The sequence below is a fragment of the Ptychodera flava genome, chromosome 16 (genome assembly GCF_041260155.1).
Source record: "Ptychodera flava strain L36383 chromosome 16, AS_Pfla_20210202, whole genome shotgun sequence".
Lineage (NCBI taxonomy): Eukaryota > Metazoa > Hemichordata > Enteropneusta > Ptychoderidae > Ptychodera > Ptychodera flava.
In genome coordinates this window covers 10,324,085-10,345,099 of record NC_091943.1, presented here as the reverse complement: position 1 = coordinate 10,345,099, position 21,015 = coordinate 10,324,085, and the positions used below count along the sequence as shown (strand labels likewise).

Sequence of the window (21,015 nt, the reverse complement as noted above, 5' to 3'; positions counted from 1 at the left end):
AAAGAACCATGCTCGATAACAATCTACAATGGATTCAAAATTGCTAGTTTAGATTTTCTCATCTTCAATAGACAGATTACAATCATCATGATTTTAGTTGGCCAATAAATATTCTTCATCGATAATGAATATCCGTTGATTTCCAAGGACTATCATACTATGAAACAAAGTAATTTTAAACTTACTCAGAACTTGTATTGTAACCTGACTTGCTGCAGTATCAGTTCCACATTGATATTTTGCTTCATCAAATGTTGAAATAGACAAAATACCCAGACGTAAACAGTTTTCTTCAAAAAAGAGGTACTGCTCAAATCCTCCTGAAACTCTAACAAAGGCATTGTACAAACATGTTAGGACTGTCTGACAAGATAACCATACATGACATGGTCCCAGTTAGATCATATGTTTTGTGCAGCTGTTGATGCTTTTTGCTGATGACTTGGTTGCAGTTTTTTATTGAAATGCAGGTACTGGAAACTATTTGACCTGTACAAAGCTGCAATATTACATGTTAATATTCTGCTTTATAATTATATTTGACTATCATTATTTAATCTTTATTTACATTCAGTAATTCCATAGCAGTGATACATCAATTTTTTTACGGAGATCGAGTGAAGTATAGATAAAAACAAGAATACACACGAGACAAAAAAAAACGGGAAAAATAGAGGCCAACTACAAGAGTTAACAGTTCTCATCCACACATGCAACTAAAAAAAGACTTTTTGTAAAGTTTGTTCAAGTTTTAAGTAATCAGGGATTAAATAATGAGTTAATTGCACATGCATGTCCTCATGGAATGCTATACATAAACTTTGAATGAGATCTGTTCAGGCATGTTGGCATAGCTCTGGCTGTGAAAAAATAAAAAATACTGCCACCTTGCGGTCTTACTGGACTGACTGACAACATAAATTGATGTGGATTATGTACCTCATACTACGCTATGATATCAATTTAGGCATGTCTGTGATCTGGACGTAACAACAAAACAATGCCATCTGGCAGCCATATCAGAACACACTGCAATGCAAATTGAGAAGCATGTGTACATGTATGTCACAGTAAACTGTCCCTCTACCAAGATTCAATGAAATTGGTTCAAGTACGTCTGAGTAATAGCATGTGGACATGATTAATTTGGAACAAAATGGCCGCGGTGAGTGAGTACCATGTTGGATTATATCACAACATAAACTGACCTGCATATGTATGTAATAAATACCGTACATTATCCTTGTAATGAATTAAATAGGTCTGATTAAGTTTGACTACTGACTGCAGATGGACTGAGCATATTCTATTAAACTGTATCCCTGCAAATATCCAGAGGGATTAATAAAATTTGCTGTAATCATCATTGTTGTTTCATTATTTTTGTTCTTCTACAATTACGCCACATATATGCCATTAATGATATAGCAAATGAAAATACTTCAAAACTTGCTACAATTCTGTTTGTTTTATGGCCAAAGACGGATTCATATTGGGCTCTAAGTTGTTCCTGAAGTAACCATATGGTAATATTTGCTCATGAAAGTCAGTGTGTACTGGTACGTCCTTGATGACAAACTATGAGACATTATGGTAACCAAATTAAGTGTACAATTACTTTTAACTCTATACATCCACAGAGAGAATATCACTATCAACTGACCTTTGACCTCTATTATTTACTCTGTTCCAGTGGAGATCACCAAGAGAGAGACCACTTATATGATTACTGATCAGTTTACAATCCAAGAAAACATCTCTGCCTTGGTACACTTGGATGATGTCCCCATTATTTATATTTCTTGATCCATATTTGATGGCAATGTTTGTTGCTGATGATTCAAATTATTAAAAAAATTGTAGAAGTTAAACATTTTTCAGTTGAGATATTTAGGTGGCTGGAAAGGCCATGTTTGCACCAATTCTTTTCTCAGAGTTAATGTCAAGTTTCAAGTGTTAGAATCAAGATATTTAGTTCAAATTTTCAGGATAACTCCCTTACTTAATACTTTCTCCAAAGAATATAAAAATTGTATATTTGCAGCCATGATTCTGAAATATGACACCATTTAATGTTAAAATTTAATTTTTCATATTTTTTTACATATTTGAATTTAATAATGATTGGATTGTACTTAATACTACCAAATTAGTTATAAATATGTTGACACTATTAATTGTAAGATGTGTATAGCAGGATTTGTAAATGAAATTTGTTTTTATGATTTTACATGGGTTTACATATCAAAAAATTATTTAAAAATGCTTTCAAATTTCAAAATGTGATTGTTAAAAAAGTACCTCAAATACAGGAAAATTGTACTATAGCCATCTTGTCTGTAACAGCTGTGAGAATAAGTACAGATTCTCACCGATTGCAAGAAAGCGTCAGTTTCTCGCTCTAGTCAAGCACTTTTTCCTTATAGTGGTCACTCATCCAATATGTGGAGTATTGAACTCATTATCTGTCACTCATCAAATTTGTCGAGTATTGAACTCATTATCTGTCACTCATCCAATATGTGGAGTATTGAACTCATTACATGTAACTCATCCAATATGTGGAGTATTGAACTCATCACCTGCCACTCATCCAATACGTGGAGTATTGAACTCATTACATGTAACTCATCCAATATGTGGAGTATTGAACTCATCACCTGCCACTCATCCAATACGTGGAGTATTGAACTCATCATCTGTCACTCATCCAATATATAGAGTATTGAACTCATTATCTGTCACTCATCCAATGTGTGGAGTATTGAACTCATTATCTGTCACTCATCCAATACGTGGAGTATTGAACTCATCATCTGCCACTCATCCAATATGTGGAGTATTGAACTCATTATCTGTGACTCATCGAAAATGTGGAGTATTGAACTCATCATCTGTCACTCATCCAATATATGGAGTATTGAACTCATTATCTGTCACTCATCCAATATGTGGAGTATTGAACTCATTATCTGTCACTCATCCAATATATGGAGTATTGAACTCATTATCTGTCACTCATCCAATATGTGGAGTATTGAACTCATTATCTGTCACTCATCCAATATGTGGAGTATTGAACTCATCATCTGCCACTCATCCAATATGTGGAGTATTGAACTCATCATCTGTCACTCATCCAATATATAGAGTATTGAACTCATTATCTGTCACTCATCCAATATGTGGAGTATTGAACTCATTATCTGTCACTCATCCAATAGGTTGAGTATTGAACTATTATCTGTGACTCATCGAAAATGTGGAGTATTGAACTCATCATCTGTCACTCATCCAATATATGGAGTATTGAACTCATTATCTGTCACTCATCCAATATATGGAGTATTGAACTCATTATCTGTCACTCATCCAATATGTGGAGTATTGACATTATCCGTCACTCATCCAATATATGGAGTATTGAACTCATTATCTGTCACTCATCCAATATGTGGAGTATTAAACTCATTATCTGTCACTCATCCAATATATGGAGTATTGAGCTCATTATCTGTCACTCATCCAATATGTGGAGTATTGACATTATCTGTCACTCATCCAATATGTGGAGCGTTGAACTCATTATCTGTCACTCATCCAATATGTGGAGTATTGAACTCATTATCTGTCACTCATCCAATATGTGGAGTATTGAACTCATTATCTGTCACTCATCCAATATGTGGAGTAATGAACTCGTCATCTGTCACTCATCCAATATATCGAGTATTGAACTCATCTGTCACTCATCCAATATGTGGAGTATTGAACTCATTATCTGTCACTCATCCAATATATAGAGTATTGAACTCATTATCTATCACTCATCCAAAATGTGGAGTAATGAACTCATCATCTGTCACTCATCCAATGTGTGGAGTATTGAACTCATTATCTGTCACTCATCCAATATGTGGAGTATTGAACTCATTATCTGTCACTCATCCAATATATAGAGTATTGAACTCATTATCTGTCACTCATCCAATATGTGGAGTATTGAACTCATCATCTGTCACTCATCCAATATGTGGAGTATTGAACTCATTATCTGTGACTCATCCAATATGTGGAGTATTGAACTCATTATCTGTCACTCATCCAATATATGGAGTATTGAACTCATTATCTGTCACTCATCCAATATGTGGAGTATTGACATTATCTGTCACTCATCCAATATGTGGAGCGTTGAACTCATTATCTGTCACTCATCCAATATGTGGAGTATTGAACTCATTATCTGTCACTCATCCAATATGTGGAGTATTGAACTCATTATCTGTCACTCATCCAATATGTGGAGTAATGAACTCATCATCTGTCACTCATCCAATATATGGAGTATTGAACTCATTATCTGTCACTCATCCAATATGTGGAGTATTGAACTCATTATCTGTCACTCATCCAATATGTGGAGTATTGAACTCATTATCTGTCACTCATCCAATATGTGGAGTAATGAACTCATCATCTGTCACTCATCCAATGTGTGGAGTATTGAACTCATTATCTGTCACTCATCCAATATGTGGAGTATTGAACTCATTATCTGTCACTCATCCAATATATAGAGTATTGAACTCATTATCTGTCACTCATCCAAAATGTGGAGTATTGAACTCATCATCTGTCACTCATCCAATATGTGGAGTATTGAACTCATTATCTGTCACTCATCCAATATGTGGAGTATTGAACTCATTATCTGTCACTCATCCAATATGTGGAGTATTGAACTCATCATCTGTCACTCATCCAATATATGGAGTAATGAACTCATCATCTGTCACTCATCCAATGCGTGGAGTATTGAACTCATTATCTGCCACTAATCCAATATGCTTATGCGTGGATTCCTCATGATAAATGTTCAAATAAGGCCAAAGAAAAAATGTATTGTTCATTGGCGAGAATCATAAAGACTCCGAAAGGCGAGTATTGATGATTCTCGCCAGTGAATTTCAATTCTCGCTGTACTTAGTGAGAATTTCCATTCTCACCGGTGAGAATTTGTTCTCACACTTAATTCTCAAGCCTGTTCGTGCTGAACCTATGACTGATGGTCATCGTCATTTCATACATCTCCATTTACTAACAAAGGAATTGATGCCATTAATATCAGCAATATACTACACAACAAAAAGGTTACATCAACTATACCTGTATACTTAAGAACCAGTCTGTACCTATTCTGTCATATCAATACACCAAGACAATCTACAATAAAATATTCAATTACAATAAGGCATTGCGGCACTTAAAAATTGATGAATTCCTTCAAACACCAGCATCCTGTGACTGCTCTACATCTCCCTTCAAATATACTCCAGTTGGCCATGTCATCACTGGTGATCTGAACTTGGTTGAACATCACCATCTTCGTAAGATATTATCTTGTGGACCCAAGTTTAGAGAACCTCGCAGGATCAACTGGAACCATAATTTTAAGATCATATGGACTCAGTTGAGGAATATGCCAGGAAATGGGCTAAAAGGGAGGATGTAGAGCTGGACACACTGTCAGAATGGGTCAAATCTGTGAGGAAAATAGTGCGTGGCCGTATTGGTCGACTAAGATCACATATTTGCAGAAGACCCTATTCTGTATTTAAAGATCCTGATGCTGTTAAGTGTTTGAATGATATCCATGACAAATATGTTGTCGTCCCTGCTGATAAAGCTGCCAATAACATTGTATTTGTCTGTAAGAAGTATTATTTTGAATGTCTTATAGACGAACTTGGTGTAACTAAGAGCTCCACCAACTCCACTTACAGACAATCAATGTTCAACAAATCTGAAATTTTGGCAAACCATAAGTCATTCATGGATAATTTTAATATTACAACAAAGGATGACCATAATAAGTTGCCTAGCTTATACTGGATACCAAAGCTCCACAAAACACCTTACAAAGCTAGGTTTATCGCAGGATCTTCAAAATGTTCAACAACAGAGTTATCGAAGATACTGACTTCTGTTCTTTGTACTGTTAAACGGGGACTTCAATCATACTGTGATGTTGTCTTTTCTCGGAGTGGTATAAATCAAATGTGGATATTAAAAAATTCAAAGGAACTCTTGGAAAATTTGAAATCAAGATCTGTTTCAAAATAACATCTATTAAAACTTTCGATTTTTCCACATTGTATACCACAATACCACATGATAAATTGAAAGAGCGCTTGAAAAACATCATCAACCAAGCATTTTTCTACAAAAAACGGTTCACGCCATTACAAATATGAGGTATTACGGTATAATTCTACTATTTTGTTAAAAATACAACTAACGCTAAAGTGTTTTATACCGAGAAAGACATTATCAGTATGCTTGATTTCCTCATTGACAACATATTTGTTGAATTTGGAGGACACATTTTCCAACAGTGTATAGGAATTCCCATGGGCACTAACTGTGCTCCCTTACTTGCCGACTTATTTCTGTTCTCATACGAGGCAGAATTTATCCAGAACCTTATCAAGCAGAAAAAGGTCTCTGTAGCTCGTACTTTCAACCTTACATTTAGATACATAGACGATGTTATTTCATTGAATAACTCCGAATTCAGTAAATATCTCGCTATGATTTATCCTCCAGAATTGGAGATTAAAGAGACTACAGAAACGGCCTCTTCTGCTTCATATCTGGACATTTTACTTGAATTGACTCTAATGGTCACCTTTCTACTAGGCTATATGACAAGAGAGATGATTTCAACTTTAGTATAATAATTTTCCACACCTCATCAGTAATATTCCACTCTCACCTGCTTATGGGTATACATTTCCCAGCTTATTCGATATGCAAGAGCATGCAGTTCATATGGTGATTTTGTAGAGAGACATGGCCATCTCTCTTTCAAACTGTTAAATCAAGGTTACACCAGAGCAAGACTTGTCTCTACATTCAAACGCTTTTTGGCAGGTATCGCAAGCTGGTTGATAAATACGATATCTCTCTTCGACAAATGATCACTGATGGCATCGGTGACATGGGGCCTTAGTTAGTGACCACTACCTATCTGACTTACAGATTGATATATGGCGGGTGCCACATGTGGGGCAGGATGCGCTTACTATTTTCGAAACACCTGACATCACTTCTTGGTCTTCTGGCCAGAGGTCCATATATCTTTCTTTCACGAATATGACTTTGTTTGTGTACCGTCTATTTACTGTCTGTTCTGTGCTGTTTGGTGTCTATGTTTACAACTATTGTCTTACAAATTTTGACCTAGTGTTATTGGATTACGGATTGGTATGATTGCGATTATCTCACCAAGGAATGCATTTTTTACCAATCTCCAGTGGAGATTAAAATTTTCTCACCAACAGCGGTGAGAATAAGAACAGATTCTCACCGATTGCGAGAAAGCGTCAGTTTCTCGCTCTAGTCACACACTTTTTCCCTATAGTGGACTGAAAATGAGTACAATTATATTGGATGAGTGGCAGATGATGAGTTCATTACTCCACATATTGGATGAGTGACAGATGAGTTCAATACTCCACATATTGGATGAGTGACAGATAATGAGTTCAATACTCCACACATTGGATGAGTGACAGATAATGAGTTCAATACTCTATATATTGGATGAGTGACAGATAATGAGTTCAATACTCCACACATTGGATGAGTGACAGATAATGAGTTCAATACTCTATATATTGGATGAGTGACAGATAATGAGTTCAATACTCCACATATTGGATGAGTGGCAGATGATGAGTTCAATACTCCACATATTGGATGAGTGACAGATAATGAGTTCAATACTCCACGTATTGGATGAGTGACAGATAATGAGTTCAATACTCTATATATTGGATGAGTGACAGATAATGAGTTCAATACTCCACATATTGGATGAGTGACAGATAATGAGTTCAATACTCCACATATTAGATGAGTGACAGATAATGAGTTCAATACTCCACATATTGGATGAGTGACAGATAATGAGTTCAATACTCCACGTATTGGATGAGTGACAGATAATGTGTTCAATACTCCACATATTGGATGAGTGACAGATAATGAGTTCAATACTCTATATATTGGATGAGTGACAGATAATGAGTTCAATACTCCACATATTGGATGAGTGACAGATAATGAGTTCAATACTCCATATATTAGATGAGTGACAGATAATGAGTTCAATACTCCACATATTGGATGAGTGACAGATAATGAGTTCAATACTCCACGTATTGGATGAGTGACAGATAATGAGTTCAATACTCCACATATTGGATGAGTGACAGATAATGAGTTCAATACTCTATATATTGGATGAGTGACAGATAATGAGTTCAATACTCCACATATTGGATGAGTGACAGATGATGAGTTCAATACTCCACATATTGGATGAGTGACAGATAATGAGTTCAATACTCCATATATTAGATGAGTGACAGATAATGAGTTCAATACTCCACATATTGGATGAGTGACAGATAATGAGTTCAATACTCTATATATTTGATGAGTGACAGATAATGAGTTCAATACTCCATATATTTGATGAGTGACAGATAATGAGTTCAATACTCCACATATTGGATGAGTGACAGATAATGAGTTCAATACTCCACATATTGGATGAGTGACAGATAATGAGTTCAATACTCCATATATTAGATGAGTGACAGATAATGAGTTCAATACTCCACATATTGGATGAGTGACAGATAATGAGTTCAATACTCCACATATTGGATGAGTGACATATAATGAGTTCAATACTCCATATATTAGATGAGTGACAGATAATGAGTTCAATACTCCACATATTGGATGAGTGACAGATGATGAGTTCAATACTCCACGTATTGGATGAGTGACAGATAATGAGTTCAATACTCCACATATTGGATGAGTGACAGATAATGAGTTCAATACTCCACGTATTGGATGAGTGACAGATAATGAGTTCAATACTCCACATATTGGATGAGTGACAGATAATGAGTTCAATACTCCATGTATTGGATGAGTGACAGATAATGAGTTCAATACTCCACATATTGGATGAGTGACATATAATGAGTTCAATACTCCATATATTAGATGAGTGACAGATAATGAGTTCAATACTCCACATATTGGATGAGTGACAGATAATGAGTTCAATACTCCAGTATTGGATGAGTGACAGATAATGAGTTCAATACTCCACATATTGGATGAGTGACAGATAATGAGTTCAATACTCTATATATTGGATGAGTGACAGATAATGAGTTCAATACTCCACATATTGGATGAGTGGCAGATGATGAGTTCAATACTCCACATATTGGATGAGTGACAGATAATGAGTTCAATACTCCACATATTGGATGAGTGACAGATAATGAGTTCAATACTCCACATATTGGAGCCCAAGTCCTTCAAGATAATATTTTGTGCATAACCCTCTTCTCATCTCTCATCCTAAATATGAAATGCCAGACTTTTGATATAAATTGCCACTTTAAATAAAGTTTTATTTGTTAAAAAGCCAAATTTCATAGCAGTACTGTCTGCTTATAGGCTGAGATCATAATCAGGTGAAAGGATGCCAAAAACTAAATTTTACCAACAAAAAACAAACTACAGACCTGAATTTAATACATTTAAAGTTGAAAATTTGCATTACTTTCAGGACATACTTATAGCTACATGTTTTTTCTTTGGTTTGGCTGATTACATGATTGTACAATTTATGACTCATGTTGTCGCAGTGCTGCCAGGTGTGACCTAGCTGCCAGCCTGTTAATAAACAAGTTCTAACTTAGAAAAATAAACATGTATGGATTCAAAAGTAGTCTTCACTAACGATGCATTAAACAATTTTCTTACCTGGGAGACAGAGAGGCGTATCACAGTCCCATTGTCCACTATGTTGACAGCTACACTTGTCTGAGCCATGCATAACATAGTTATGATCACATGTAAAACTGACTGTAGACCCGACAGTATAATGATTGCTAATAGCACCATCATGTTGGACATAACTCACGTCTCCAAAGTTTGGTGGGGTCAACGCAGGACAAGAAACTGTACATAGAAAAATTATCGATGATAAAACAAGGCATGTTCATTGACACTATATGCAATGAAGAAAGTGAAAACTGCCATTAGTTCAAAAGGTAAGTTCTAATTTGGGTCATGATAGTGAACAATTTTTTTTTAAAACAAATAGCACCAAAAATGTTTCCCAATGGAGTGTGGTTCAGTATTGATATCTTTACCAAAACAAAGAAATTATCCAAAAATTACATCACGAAACTAGATCATCATTGGACATTTCAAATTTAAAGTTGCCAATGGGAATCAAAAGCCCAAATTCTTACCATGTCAGATAGGCAGTTTCAAAGAATAAGGTGTTTTGTCAAATAATTAGAAAAATTGGCAAGTTTATCATCGAATTTTCAAAACCTATCAGCTTATTTAACAACAGCTCAGAGCAACATAAAAAGCATACCTACCAAATATCAAAGAAAATTAGGCAAATTAGGTTTTCAATTTTCTTTATTTTTCACCATTCTGACAGGGAGAAATTGCTAACTTTAAGCCACTTTTAGCACCGATTTATTATTTAACCACCAGTTTATTATTGAACCTGTTAAAACGAGTAGGCATGGCCCAAATCAGCGAACGGTGATACTTCTATACATGTCCTCCAGTTAGCACATTTAGTCACTTGCATATTACTCATCATATTAATTTAATTTGAATAATCACAATTTTGCATCAGAACAGAAATATTTCTATCAAGTTTTAAATTTCTAGGGCCAACAATTTATTATTTTGCAATTTTTGACCATTTTTGACATTTATTTCCCCATGTGCGTACAAGTTTTTTGTATAAATTTGATTGAACAAGCATGCACTCAGAACATATCTATACGTACAATGAAAGTGAAAGAAATTTACGCTTTTTGCATTTTCTTAAGATTTATTTTTCTCATAATACTCATGCCTGTAAATAATGTTCATTACAGGTTTGTGTCCAGAGAAACAGAAGGGTCTTTGCTAATTGAGAGTGATAAATATTTACCTGGGACACACTTTGGTGGTTCTCCATTCCATATTCCATCAATACATGACACAATGTTCTCATCAGGATTTAAAAATTTGTAACCATAGTAACAATAATATTTCTGTGTCGCTGTGTAATCTCCTGCATAGACGCAATTGCTGTATCCATTCTTTGGATCTGGTAATACATCTCCTAGACAAACTGATCAGATGATAATGTTTTCATAAAATCACTGTCTAACATTCACGATGTCAAGGACAGTAATGTCATACCTGTGTATTGGTAGATAACGGAATTCCTCGGATAGAAAAATAGCTTCACAAGATTTAATTCTGGGGTGAGGAAATTATTTTGAGATCTACTGGCCCATTGGCTCCCAGCAAAACAGATCATGCTTCATCAAAAGAGTTACATAAATTGAAGCATAAAACTGGCAGTCAGGTTATAAAGACTTCTGACCAATGAGCCTGCCATGGGCTGCTGGATATGCGCAGCCCTATGTACCAACATAATGTTGCTATGAAAATGGCAAAATCAAGGTTGTTTTTGAGTAATTTCAAGCAAACCTTTGTTGCACTGAGGTGATTGACCGGACCAAGTGCCATCCTCCAAGCATATTTGAATGAGGTTACCATTGAGTCTGTACCCAAACTTGCAAACAAACATCACTGACTCTCCGGGTGAAAAGTAGACATTGGATTCAATATCTACATGGCCTTCAACTTTCCATCTTGGATCCGAACACTTTGCTGTTGATAGACAGTTTGTTACATGTGTGCTACATTGAGTCTTTGTGGAAACTTGATCACTGTTTAAGAAGTGTAAATGAAGAGATAAGTATTATTACAGGAAGAGTGTATGTTGTCAATGGACAATTCTCCAAAAATCTTTGCTGCTCGGCTTGTCTCAACTCCAAAACTCCAGCAAATCTTTGCTGCTTGGCAAGCTTTGTCGAGTCGAGTAAAAAATTCTAGGTGTCAAATAGTTGCTGATCTGCAAGCTTGTCCAGACTCAACTCCAAAGCTTGTCTACTAGACTCATTAAAATTGCACTGACAATTGTTTTCATCTTGTTTTGTGGTAATTGAATATACTTGTAACGATGATGTAAACAATGAGAGTTTTAAATCTCAAATGTTTACAGATTTGAGGTTATATTGCCTCCATGGTAACAGTAATGCTGAGCACACCAGTTGTACTCTGATTTGTAGAATTCTTGATTATGAACAGAAAATTGCAAAAGTTTGCTGGGGCAAAAAAGTACACATTATTACCTTAATGCACAATATTGTATTGGTGTCATATTTTGATCAGATGGTATCTAGTGCATTTATTTATCAAATACTGTAAGCATGCTTTCTCAATCAGACATCATACATATGCAGGTCTCATCTATGACAAGCATTGTAAAATTTATTCATCAAGTCATATCAACTGGTGGCAAACATTGATAATTACATTTTGCAATACCTTAACCAGTACTTTGTAACTGATCGATATGTTTATGTTCATGGTACATAAAAGGTTACCATTGCAAGAATTATTTTACACATTAATGTAATAGTTCACTAAGTGGCATATATAGTGTTGCTTGTACATGAAAAATTGCAACTATACATAAAGTATGAAATGAAAGAAATATTAAGACTAATTGTCATGGATAATTCAATGTAGTCTGGCAGCCAAATCCACTTTTTGTCCTGAACCTTGTGTTAGGGTCTTAAGTTTTTTTTAAACCGGATTTTGCTAGTCAAGATAAGCAAAGTGAAAAAAATAGTTACTGGATCTCTGTCAGTATTGAGCAATTTTAGATAATTAGCTAAACAAAATGGCCGCCAAATTATCACAAATTACCATTGGAAGCAGTAGAAGTAGGCTTTATACTGTTAAAATTTGCTAGTAAAAGCACATTTCTATTAGTGCTTCAACTAAAAAAGGTTAGTAATCACAGATGAATAAATTTAAATACTAATTTGCATAAATTAACACAAAATTATCACAAATTACCATTGGAAGCAGTAGAAGTAGGCTTTATATTGTTAAAGTCTGCTTGTAAAAGCACATTTCTATTAGTGCTTCAACTAAAATAAGGTTAGTAATCATAGATGAATAAATTTAAATACTAATTTGCATAAATTAACACATAAACCATATTTTATAGGAAAGCTTGAACTGTACCAAAGTAGATTATAAACAATGCTACAATGAATGCTAAATGACTTGGTGCGGCAAAGGGGAAGGCAGCTCCACACACCATACTATTTTTGCGGATATTCAGTGTTTTCCTATCTTACTCGTAATATGTTTAATATTTTCGTCTTCTATAATTTTGACACAGTGTTGGGACACTATAGTCTACAACGAGGTAAAAGTAGGCTCCGTGTTTCATACACCTCTCTCAACATTATACACGTGCCCGAACACAAATATAACCGGTCCAATAACTGGCAAATGAAAATACCAAAACAGTCTTACAAGGAATACAATCTCTAACAGAAAGAGACCAAATACAACAAGCAAAGAAGCTCCTCGGGCGTTTCGAAGAAGAAGTCAAATAACAATTAACTCAAAATATAAGTTGTTACGTACAAAAAACTACTTCCCCAAACCAAACCAAAGGGCTCTTTTTCAGGGCCACCAAATTTTTCAGCCAAAGAACTACCATTGAAATACAATGGCCAGGCCATCATATTCAAAATACACACAGAGAAAATTTAACAGATTGAGGAAATCTTCTCTGATAATGGAAGCAAAAGAAAAGAATTAATTAAAGAAACAAACAAAAAATAAGACACACACAGGCGTACCAAATACAAATCCCTAAGAACTCTAAATGTATCAAAATATCTCTCGGAATATGAACAGCATGATTGGAACTAATTTGGGATGACGGATTTTCATATTTTGCGAATTTCTGAAAAGTGTTCAGTGCCATATAGCTGAATGTTGCAGTATCGCAAATTACTCATAAAAACAAGTGTGTAATATAAAAGAAAAGCAGATTAGATTACATTTGAAGATAAAATCGACATTACGTCACATCCAATTATCCCAAATTAGTTCCAATTGTGTTTAACTATTAACTCCTGAAATAACATTGAATAGAGACTTAAAATTTATCCCTGGAAAATTCCGAATTCATTTCAATACAACCAAATCTACCATAACATAGGCAGAAAAAAATGCCACTAAAACACTATCAAATTGAACCATGAAATTACCGTAATACCATTAGATAAAGGCAGGGGAAATGGAATAGCAATATCAAATTAAACAGATTACATTGACGAAAGTCACAGACTAGATTACGATACAAAAGTGCATGTTAATGACAGTGACAACACAACCAGAAAACTACACGGACATGTACTAAAATAAACAAATAGACAAATGATACGTTCAAATATCATGATCCTTTGAATACACATAATATGCACACCAACGCAGTATCCACTCCAAAAATTCAAAAAAGTCACCAGCATCAGCAAAATTCATTTGTCGTCACGGTCCAAATTATTTATGGCTGCTCTAGCCCAACACACAAAATATCGGAATACATAAGATAGACTATTTCTTAAAACTGATTGTACAAAACCAGCCAATGTACATTAAAGATACAACGGACTTTACCAACAAACTAAGCAAGATAACAATACAACATAATGCATTACTAGTCACTCTGGATGTAATCTCGATGTACACAAATACTCCACAAACTGAAGCAAGCTGTCACAAACGCACTTGATTCAGTATCAACTATCAATTACAGCTGTAAAATATAAAGAAAAGATCGAAGCGTTCCACTAAAGAATTACCAACAATAATTCTGCAACATAACACGGTTGAATTTAACAGAAACGTCTACCAACAGATTTGTGGCTGTAGCCTGGGTTCACCAGTTTCGCCGGAAATCGCTGATACAACATTCTACAACCTTGAAACTGAGGTCATTAAACTACACAGAAGCAGACTTTCCTTTTGGAAACAATTCAGAGATGATGTTTTCATGATCTATGCGGGAACAGAAACTGAGCTGAATGTGAATTTATGGCTAACATCAATAAGTTACACTGAACTTTCAAATTTACAATAGAGTATTCTCCTCAAAGTGTCATTAATGATTTACAAAGTCAACGATACAATAAAGGGAGAACTCTCGACACAAAAACTCACACCAAAATAACAGACCATTTCAATATCTAGCCAGAAACTCGTGCGACCCAAAAAGGTATTTTTACTGGTTTAATTAAGGTAAATTGCTGAGATATGCCCGTGTAACAACATATAATAATAACCAAGACTTTGACAAGAAAGTTGAATTTAGGAAAAAACAACAAAAACAAAACAAGGTTATAAGACCACAGAAATCGCACAATCAGAAAAAGGAAGTTGGGCACACAAAGTGCGAATCGTACCTCAAACTAGGGAAAATCAATAATAACAAAACTAATATACATACGCAACCAAATACAGTCCACAAATTAGAACAAAAGATATAAAAGCACTACCGTAACAATGAAATGGAAAATAATTGAAAGCGATGAACGTCTTCAGTTTTTGTTCCCTGAAAAACCAATAATAGCATACAAGAGAAACAAAACTTAAAGATGAATAAGTTGTAGTAAGAGCCAAAATCAACGCAAAGGATCAACGAAAAGGAGAAAAAACAAACAAATAAATACATTAAGTAAAGAACAAAAAAGTTCAACAACATCCAAAGAAAAATAGGCCATACACAGACAATACAAATATACAATCTCACACTGGATTGGATTCAGATCCAAATATATCAATAATAGTTTCGTTACTAAATGAACAAATGTAATGCTAGAGGTCATAACGAACAAAATAAAGATAACAATATTAAGAGACTGAAGAAGAACTCACATTTAAGAGTTTCGAAATGCATGTTGAAATGGATCACAAATGATTTTGACACTACAGACCGAACGACGAATCGTCATAGTACATCCAAAAATAAATTAACCCCCCCCAAAAATACACATATTAAGAGTAACATACGAAAAAACTGAACATCCTCAAAAATAGTATGGTGCGTTGAGCCGCCTTCCCCTTTTCACCTTTAGAGAACCCGAGTAACTTTGGAAATATCTTCTATAAGTCATTGTACTCCAAACCCGTAGTATTTTTCTGATACACAAAGTGTGACTAATCATGGATTCAATGTGACGTCAGCAGATTCCATATCAACCTCGAAAGTAGTGTAAATCACAACATTTTTTCTTAAATGTACATAAAATGCATTGATAGTCGAGCTAGGAAAAAGTTCCCACCTTACTTAATCATTGACTCGGGTTAGAAAATCACAACTCAGGTTGGTTTCAGCAAAGGCATAAAGATCACTAACTTACTTCGAAACATAACAGAGGCTCTTAGCAGAGTGAAACACAATTACCAGAACACTGTCGGCATCAGTTTATATCTTTTTACAAGTAAACAGACAAGTACTCGAAAATGGGCGAAGGCTAAACTATTCGGCTGCTTACATGTCTGATTATCAACATTAAATTTGCAACAGAAAAAGAAGTTTATGTACGTGCAACTATTAAAACAGTGATGTAAAAGCTACTGTGTTAAAATAACTGCACAAAGTACAGTAAATGATAATAATGTAGAGTTACGCTTAACAAAGAATTGTTTACAGCTGGCCGCCATCTTGAAATTATGCAAATTAGCATGTCATTCAAATAATATATGCCAACATTTATGTTCCAGTTTGCCGTTAGCACCTGCGTGGTGATTAAACGAGAAAAACAAAGTTACAGTATGTATAAAGCCATTTGAGTCTTCTTTCTCATACAAAGTGCAATAAGCTGGCAGCCATTTTGATTATGCTAATTTTCTCAAATTGCTCAATGCTGACAGAGGGCCAATAGTTATACTTCTTTTTGTGGTGGTCTTGGCAAACGAAATCCACCAAGAAAAAAACTTAAGACCACAAAGCAAGGTTTACCCCACTGGCAGCTGGCTGCCGGACATGTTTACAGCTAGCCGCCATCTTGAAATTATGCAAATTAGCATTTCATTCAAATAATATATGACAATATTTATGTTCTAGTTTGCCGTCAGCAACTGCTTGGTGATTAAACGAGAAAAAACAAAGTTACAGTATGTATAAAGCCATTTGAGTCTTCTTTCTCATACAAAGTGCAATAAGCTGGCGGCCATTTGATTATGCTAATTTTCTCAAATTGCTCAATGCTGACAGAGGGCCAGTAATTATATTTCTTTTTGTGGTGGTCTTGACAAACGAAATCCACCAAGAAAAAAACTTAAGACCACAAAGCAAGGTTTACCCCACTGGCTGCCGGACTAATAATAGATTTATATGTCTAGGCAGATACTCATAACAAAACTTACAATTAACGCATTTGCTGTACCATCAAAATGAGGTACGATGTCCATACTGCAAGATATCTGCTTCCAATGGCCAAAACTTGTCACTGTTGACATTCAGACTTCAATTACATGTAACTGCAAGCTTCGTTATTGGTCCAGAAAGTGTCAAAACTAAAAGTTACTTCTAATGTCTCCACAGCACTCTTCAATAGAACATCAGCACTCTACATATCACTGCTATTGAACATAATTAAAGCCAACAACTTGAACAAGTCCTTGAGATAAATCACAAACTAATACTTACGTAAAACTTGAATGGTAACCTTGCTGTACAAGGATGGTTCAACTTGATGTACTTCAAACAATCCACATCTATATTCCCCTTCATCTTCAAGTTGAATACGAGGAAGATTGATACGGTACCATAACCTTGAACGACCTTTGAAACACATTGTTAAATATTACATCTTACAAGCAGTTTTATAGATTTAAAGACAATCCCTAATGTACTGGGACATCAATTCCTATATTGTATGAATGACCTTACATTGTCATATTTTTCTATTTTGGAAGTGACTTGAATCTGGAGGAGCCTACCCTTTCTACAACTGTGGAGGGAAAGCCAGCCCTTGAAAGAGGCCTTATAGTCCGTGGGCTAGAGGGGGTCTACGTGCAACCCCTCCCCCCCCCCCACAGGATAACAAACCTGTATTTTTCAGAAGCCTTGGGATCCCTAGAATACGAAATGGAATTTAACAGAAAAAATATAGGGACGCAATAGCTGTTATGGTCATGTTTTGAAGGGTACCGAAAAATCACAATTTTCCAACCCAAATGCATTTTCGTCAAATCTGCCTTCTTGTAAGTCATGTGCTGAGCTTATTTTTTAACATAACCTCACTTGTTTAGTATCATTAGAAAGGAATTTATTCCTCTTTAAGATGACATATTGTACTATGCAATATCTTCTACAGTTTTTGTGAAAATTGACCAAAACTTACCCCATACCCCACAATTTAACATTGCAAATTACAGTAAATCTCAAATTCTACCAATTTTTTGAGCTAGGCATAATAAAAAATGCAATGCTTTGTATTAAATCTGTTTTATTTGATACAGGAACATGTAAGAAATATCAAATAGACTTTTAACAGAAAAAATATTGGGATTCTACAGCTGTAATAGTCATATTTTGAAGGGTACCACAAAATCACAGTGTTGCAGATTTGCATGCATTTTTGTTAAATCTGTCTTCCTATAAGTCATCTGCTGAGCTTGTTTTTGAATATAACCTCACTTGTTAGGTATCATTAGAAAGATAATTTACTTAGTTTAGTAAATTATCTTTCTAATGATACCTAACAAGTGAGGTTATGTTCAAAAACATGCTCAGCAGATGACCTATGAGACGACAGGTCAATATGACTGCAATTTTCAATGTAAACTTTGGGGTATGGGGTAAGTTTTGATCATATATCATGAAAACTATACAAGATATTACATGTTACAATATGTCATTTGTAAGATAAGTAAATTATCTTTCTAATGATACCAAATTTTTTTGTCTGTTTACAGGCCTGATCATGGTTCAATGCCGGACAATAATAGAACATAGGAACCTGTTTGCAAGTGACATTTATTATGATAGTGCAACAGTTTAGACTTTAGCAGACAGAAACTCTTCATGCAATATTGTATCTCATGGTCAAAAAGCGTCATCGTCTATCAGTTCTGTATAGACAATGACTTTAAGGAGGCAAATAATTCGACAATAGATCAAATCTTCACAGTACGATTTACCTTGCATGTAACTTGGATAGTGTTTATGGTATCGATTTAGACCAAGTCAGATGGCAATCCTTGAGGTACCACTAGACTTTGACCATCATCTGCTTTTTCTTGACCCTTGAATATGCTAAGTTTGTAGTCAGCAAGTATTTTCTTTGAACATGAAATCATTAGACTGCTCAACGAACATATATGAGTCTTGCATCATGGCACGATGTAGAAAGTGTCTATGCTATGGCAGGTACGGGTCAGCACAGTGACGTTTATATTAACGCCCCCCCCCCTCCCCCCGATATTGTTTTAGTCAATAGAGGATGCGCTTCAAAGGAAGACCCCCCTCCCCCCAAAGACAAAAGTTCTACAGAAAAGACCCTAAACTCACTTCAGATACCAATTCCCGGGTACTTCATAGTAACGTACATTACATTATTATTACCTTATTTTTGATACATTTTATGCAAATAAAAGCCCACTAGCGTAAAATCAATGATACATGTTCAGAAATCATAATGGAAACGCGCACTGGTAATTCAGTGACCTAAACCTCGATAACAGTGAGCTTTGATCAACAAAATTTCTCAAGTCTTTTTTTCCTGAACATGTAAATTCGATCAAAGTCTGTCACTTGCCCGAACAAGAAAGTGCAATTTATGTTTATTGTCCGATGTCAGGTTTTACTTGCCCCGGGCAAACGGGCAACCATTAAGTTCGAGCCCTGTGTTACCTCTAGTATCTCTGCCACATGACCTATACCTTCTGTAGCCATGTCAGGCCATTTTTAAATATTAGAAATAGAGAATTGGACTGAATCTAAAGATCTCACTGAGCTGAACAAAACAAGCCTTGAATGATCAAGATTGGATGAGTAGTTCTGGAGATAAAGGATTTTAAAGTATTAAATTTTCGTATTTTTATCTGCCGTTCATTAAAATTTTTTAACGTTTTTAATTAATGAGTTTTGATGTCAATATATCAGAAATAATACATCAATAACTTTGATGAGAGCTTAAAACCTGTTGCAATATTCTTTTTAAAACCAATTATGGCCATTCACTATGAAAAAAATTATTCAACTACAAATTATATGCGGTCAAAATTTGAAAATTATCAAATTTCACTGACTGTAAAAACAGTGATTTCACAGAAAAATAAAGTCGCTCCATCCAATTAAATATGCAAAAATCAAATATCTTGATTATTCTTCCACATAGAAACATAGAATTTTCAATTTTTAGGTTTTCAAAGATGCTGAATTCAATGAAATCATTCAAAAGGATATCTGACCATATCTTATGTAGTTTTTCTGATCAGCCTATTAGGTATGCTAATTTATGCAAATTAGCACATTTCAAAAAGATTTAATAATTGTTAGTTTCCTTAAATTAGCAACATGTCAGCTTAATAGGTAACTACAATCATTGGTCCCAGACTAGCCCATTAAAACCACTCCTGGTGTGCAATGTACGCATCTACCACTAAATTTTTATTTGCATTTGTCAACATTAAACCAGATATGAACTGAAAATGCTCACATGTTTCATTATATATTGCAGTTTTGTGTACATTTAAACTTTTGCCATATGTTTGCAACTTCATTGAAAGTATTCAAAATCAACATCATGAACAATGTTTACCACATCATCATCAGATAAATGTATGGATTTTTAATAGTTTATTGTGCCTTACTGCACTCTCCAATATGTATATTGTTTACAGAACAAATAAATAACAGCATGTGAGTTTAACATTAAATTTTCATAGCCTGACAGTAACTAGTCAATTATTTGATCATGACTGTAGGGCCCATTAGAATTTCTGCAG

General features: G+C 34.8%; 1 protein-coding gene across 4 annotated transcripts in view; it reads right to left on the bottom strand.

Moving 5' to 3' along the window:
• The window catches only part of LOC139152787 (sushi, von Willebrand factor type A, EGF and pentraxin domain-containing protein 1-like), a 60,274-nt gene that overhangs the window by 11,316 nt on the left and 27,943 nt on the right, over nt 1–21,015 (bottom strand). For all 4 annotated transcript variants that reach the window (XM_070726123.1, XM_070726121.1, XM_070726120.1 and 1 more), the window contains 6 exons: nt 17,711–17,845; nt 11,614–11,796; nt 11,066–11,248; nt 9,865–10,062; nt 1,664–1,832; nt 186–328 (listed from right to left, as the gene is read on the bottom strand). In XM_070726123.1, the coding sequence (XP_070582224.1) occupies nt 186–328; nt 1,664–1,832; nt 9,865–10,062; nt 11,066–11,248; nt 11,614–11,796; nt 17,711–17,845 (1,011 nt within the window). The remainder of the gene's footprint in view (nt 1–185; nt 329–1,663; nt 1,833–9,864; nt 10,063–11,065; nt 11,249–11,613; nt 11,797–17,710; nt 17,846–21,015) is intronic.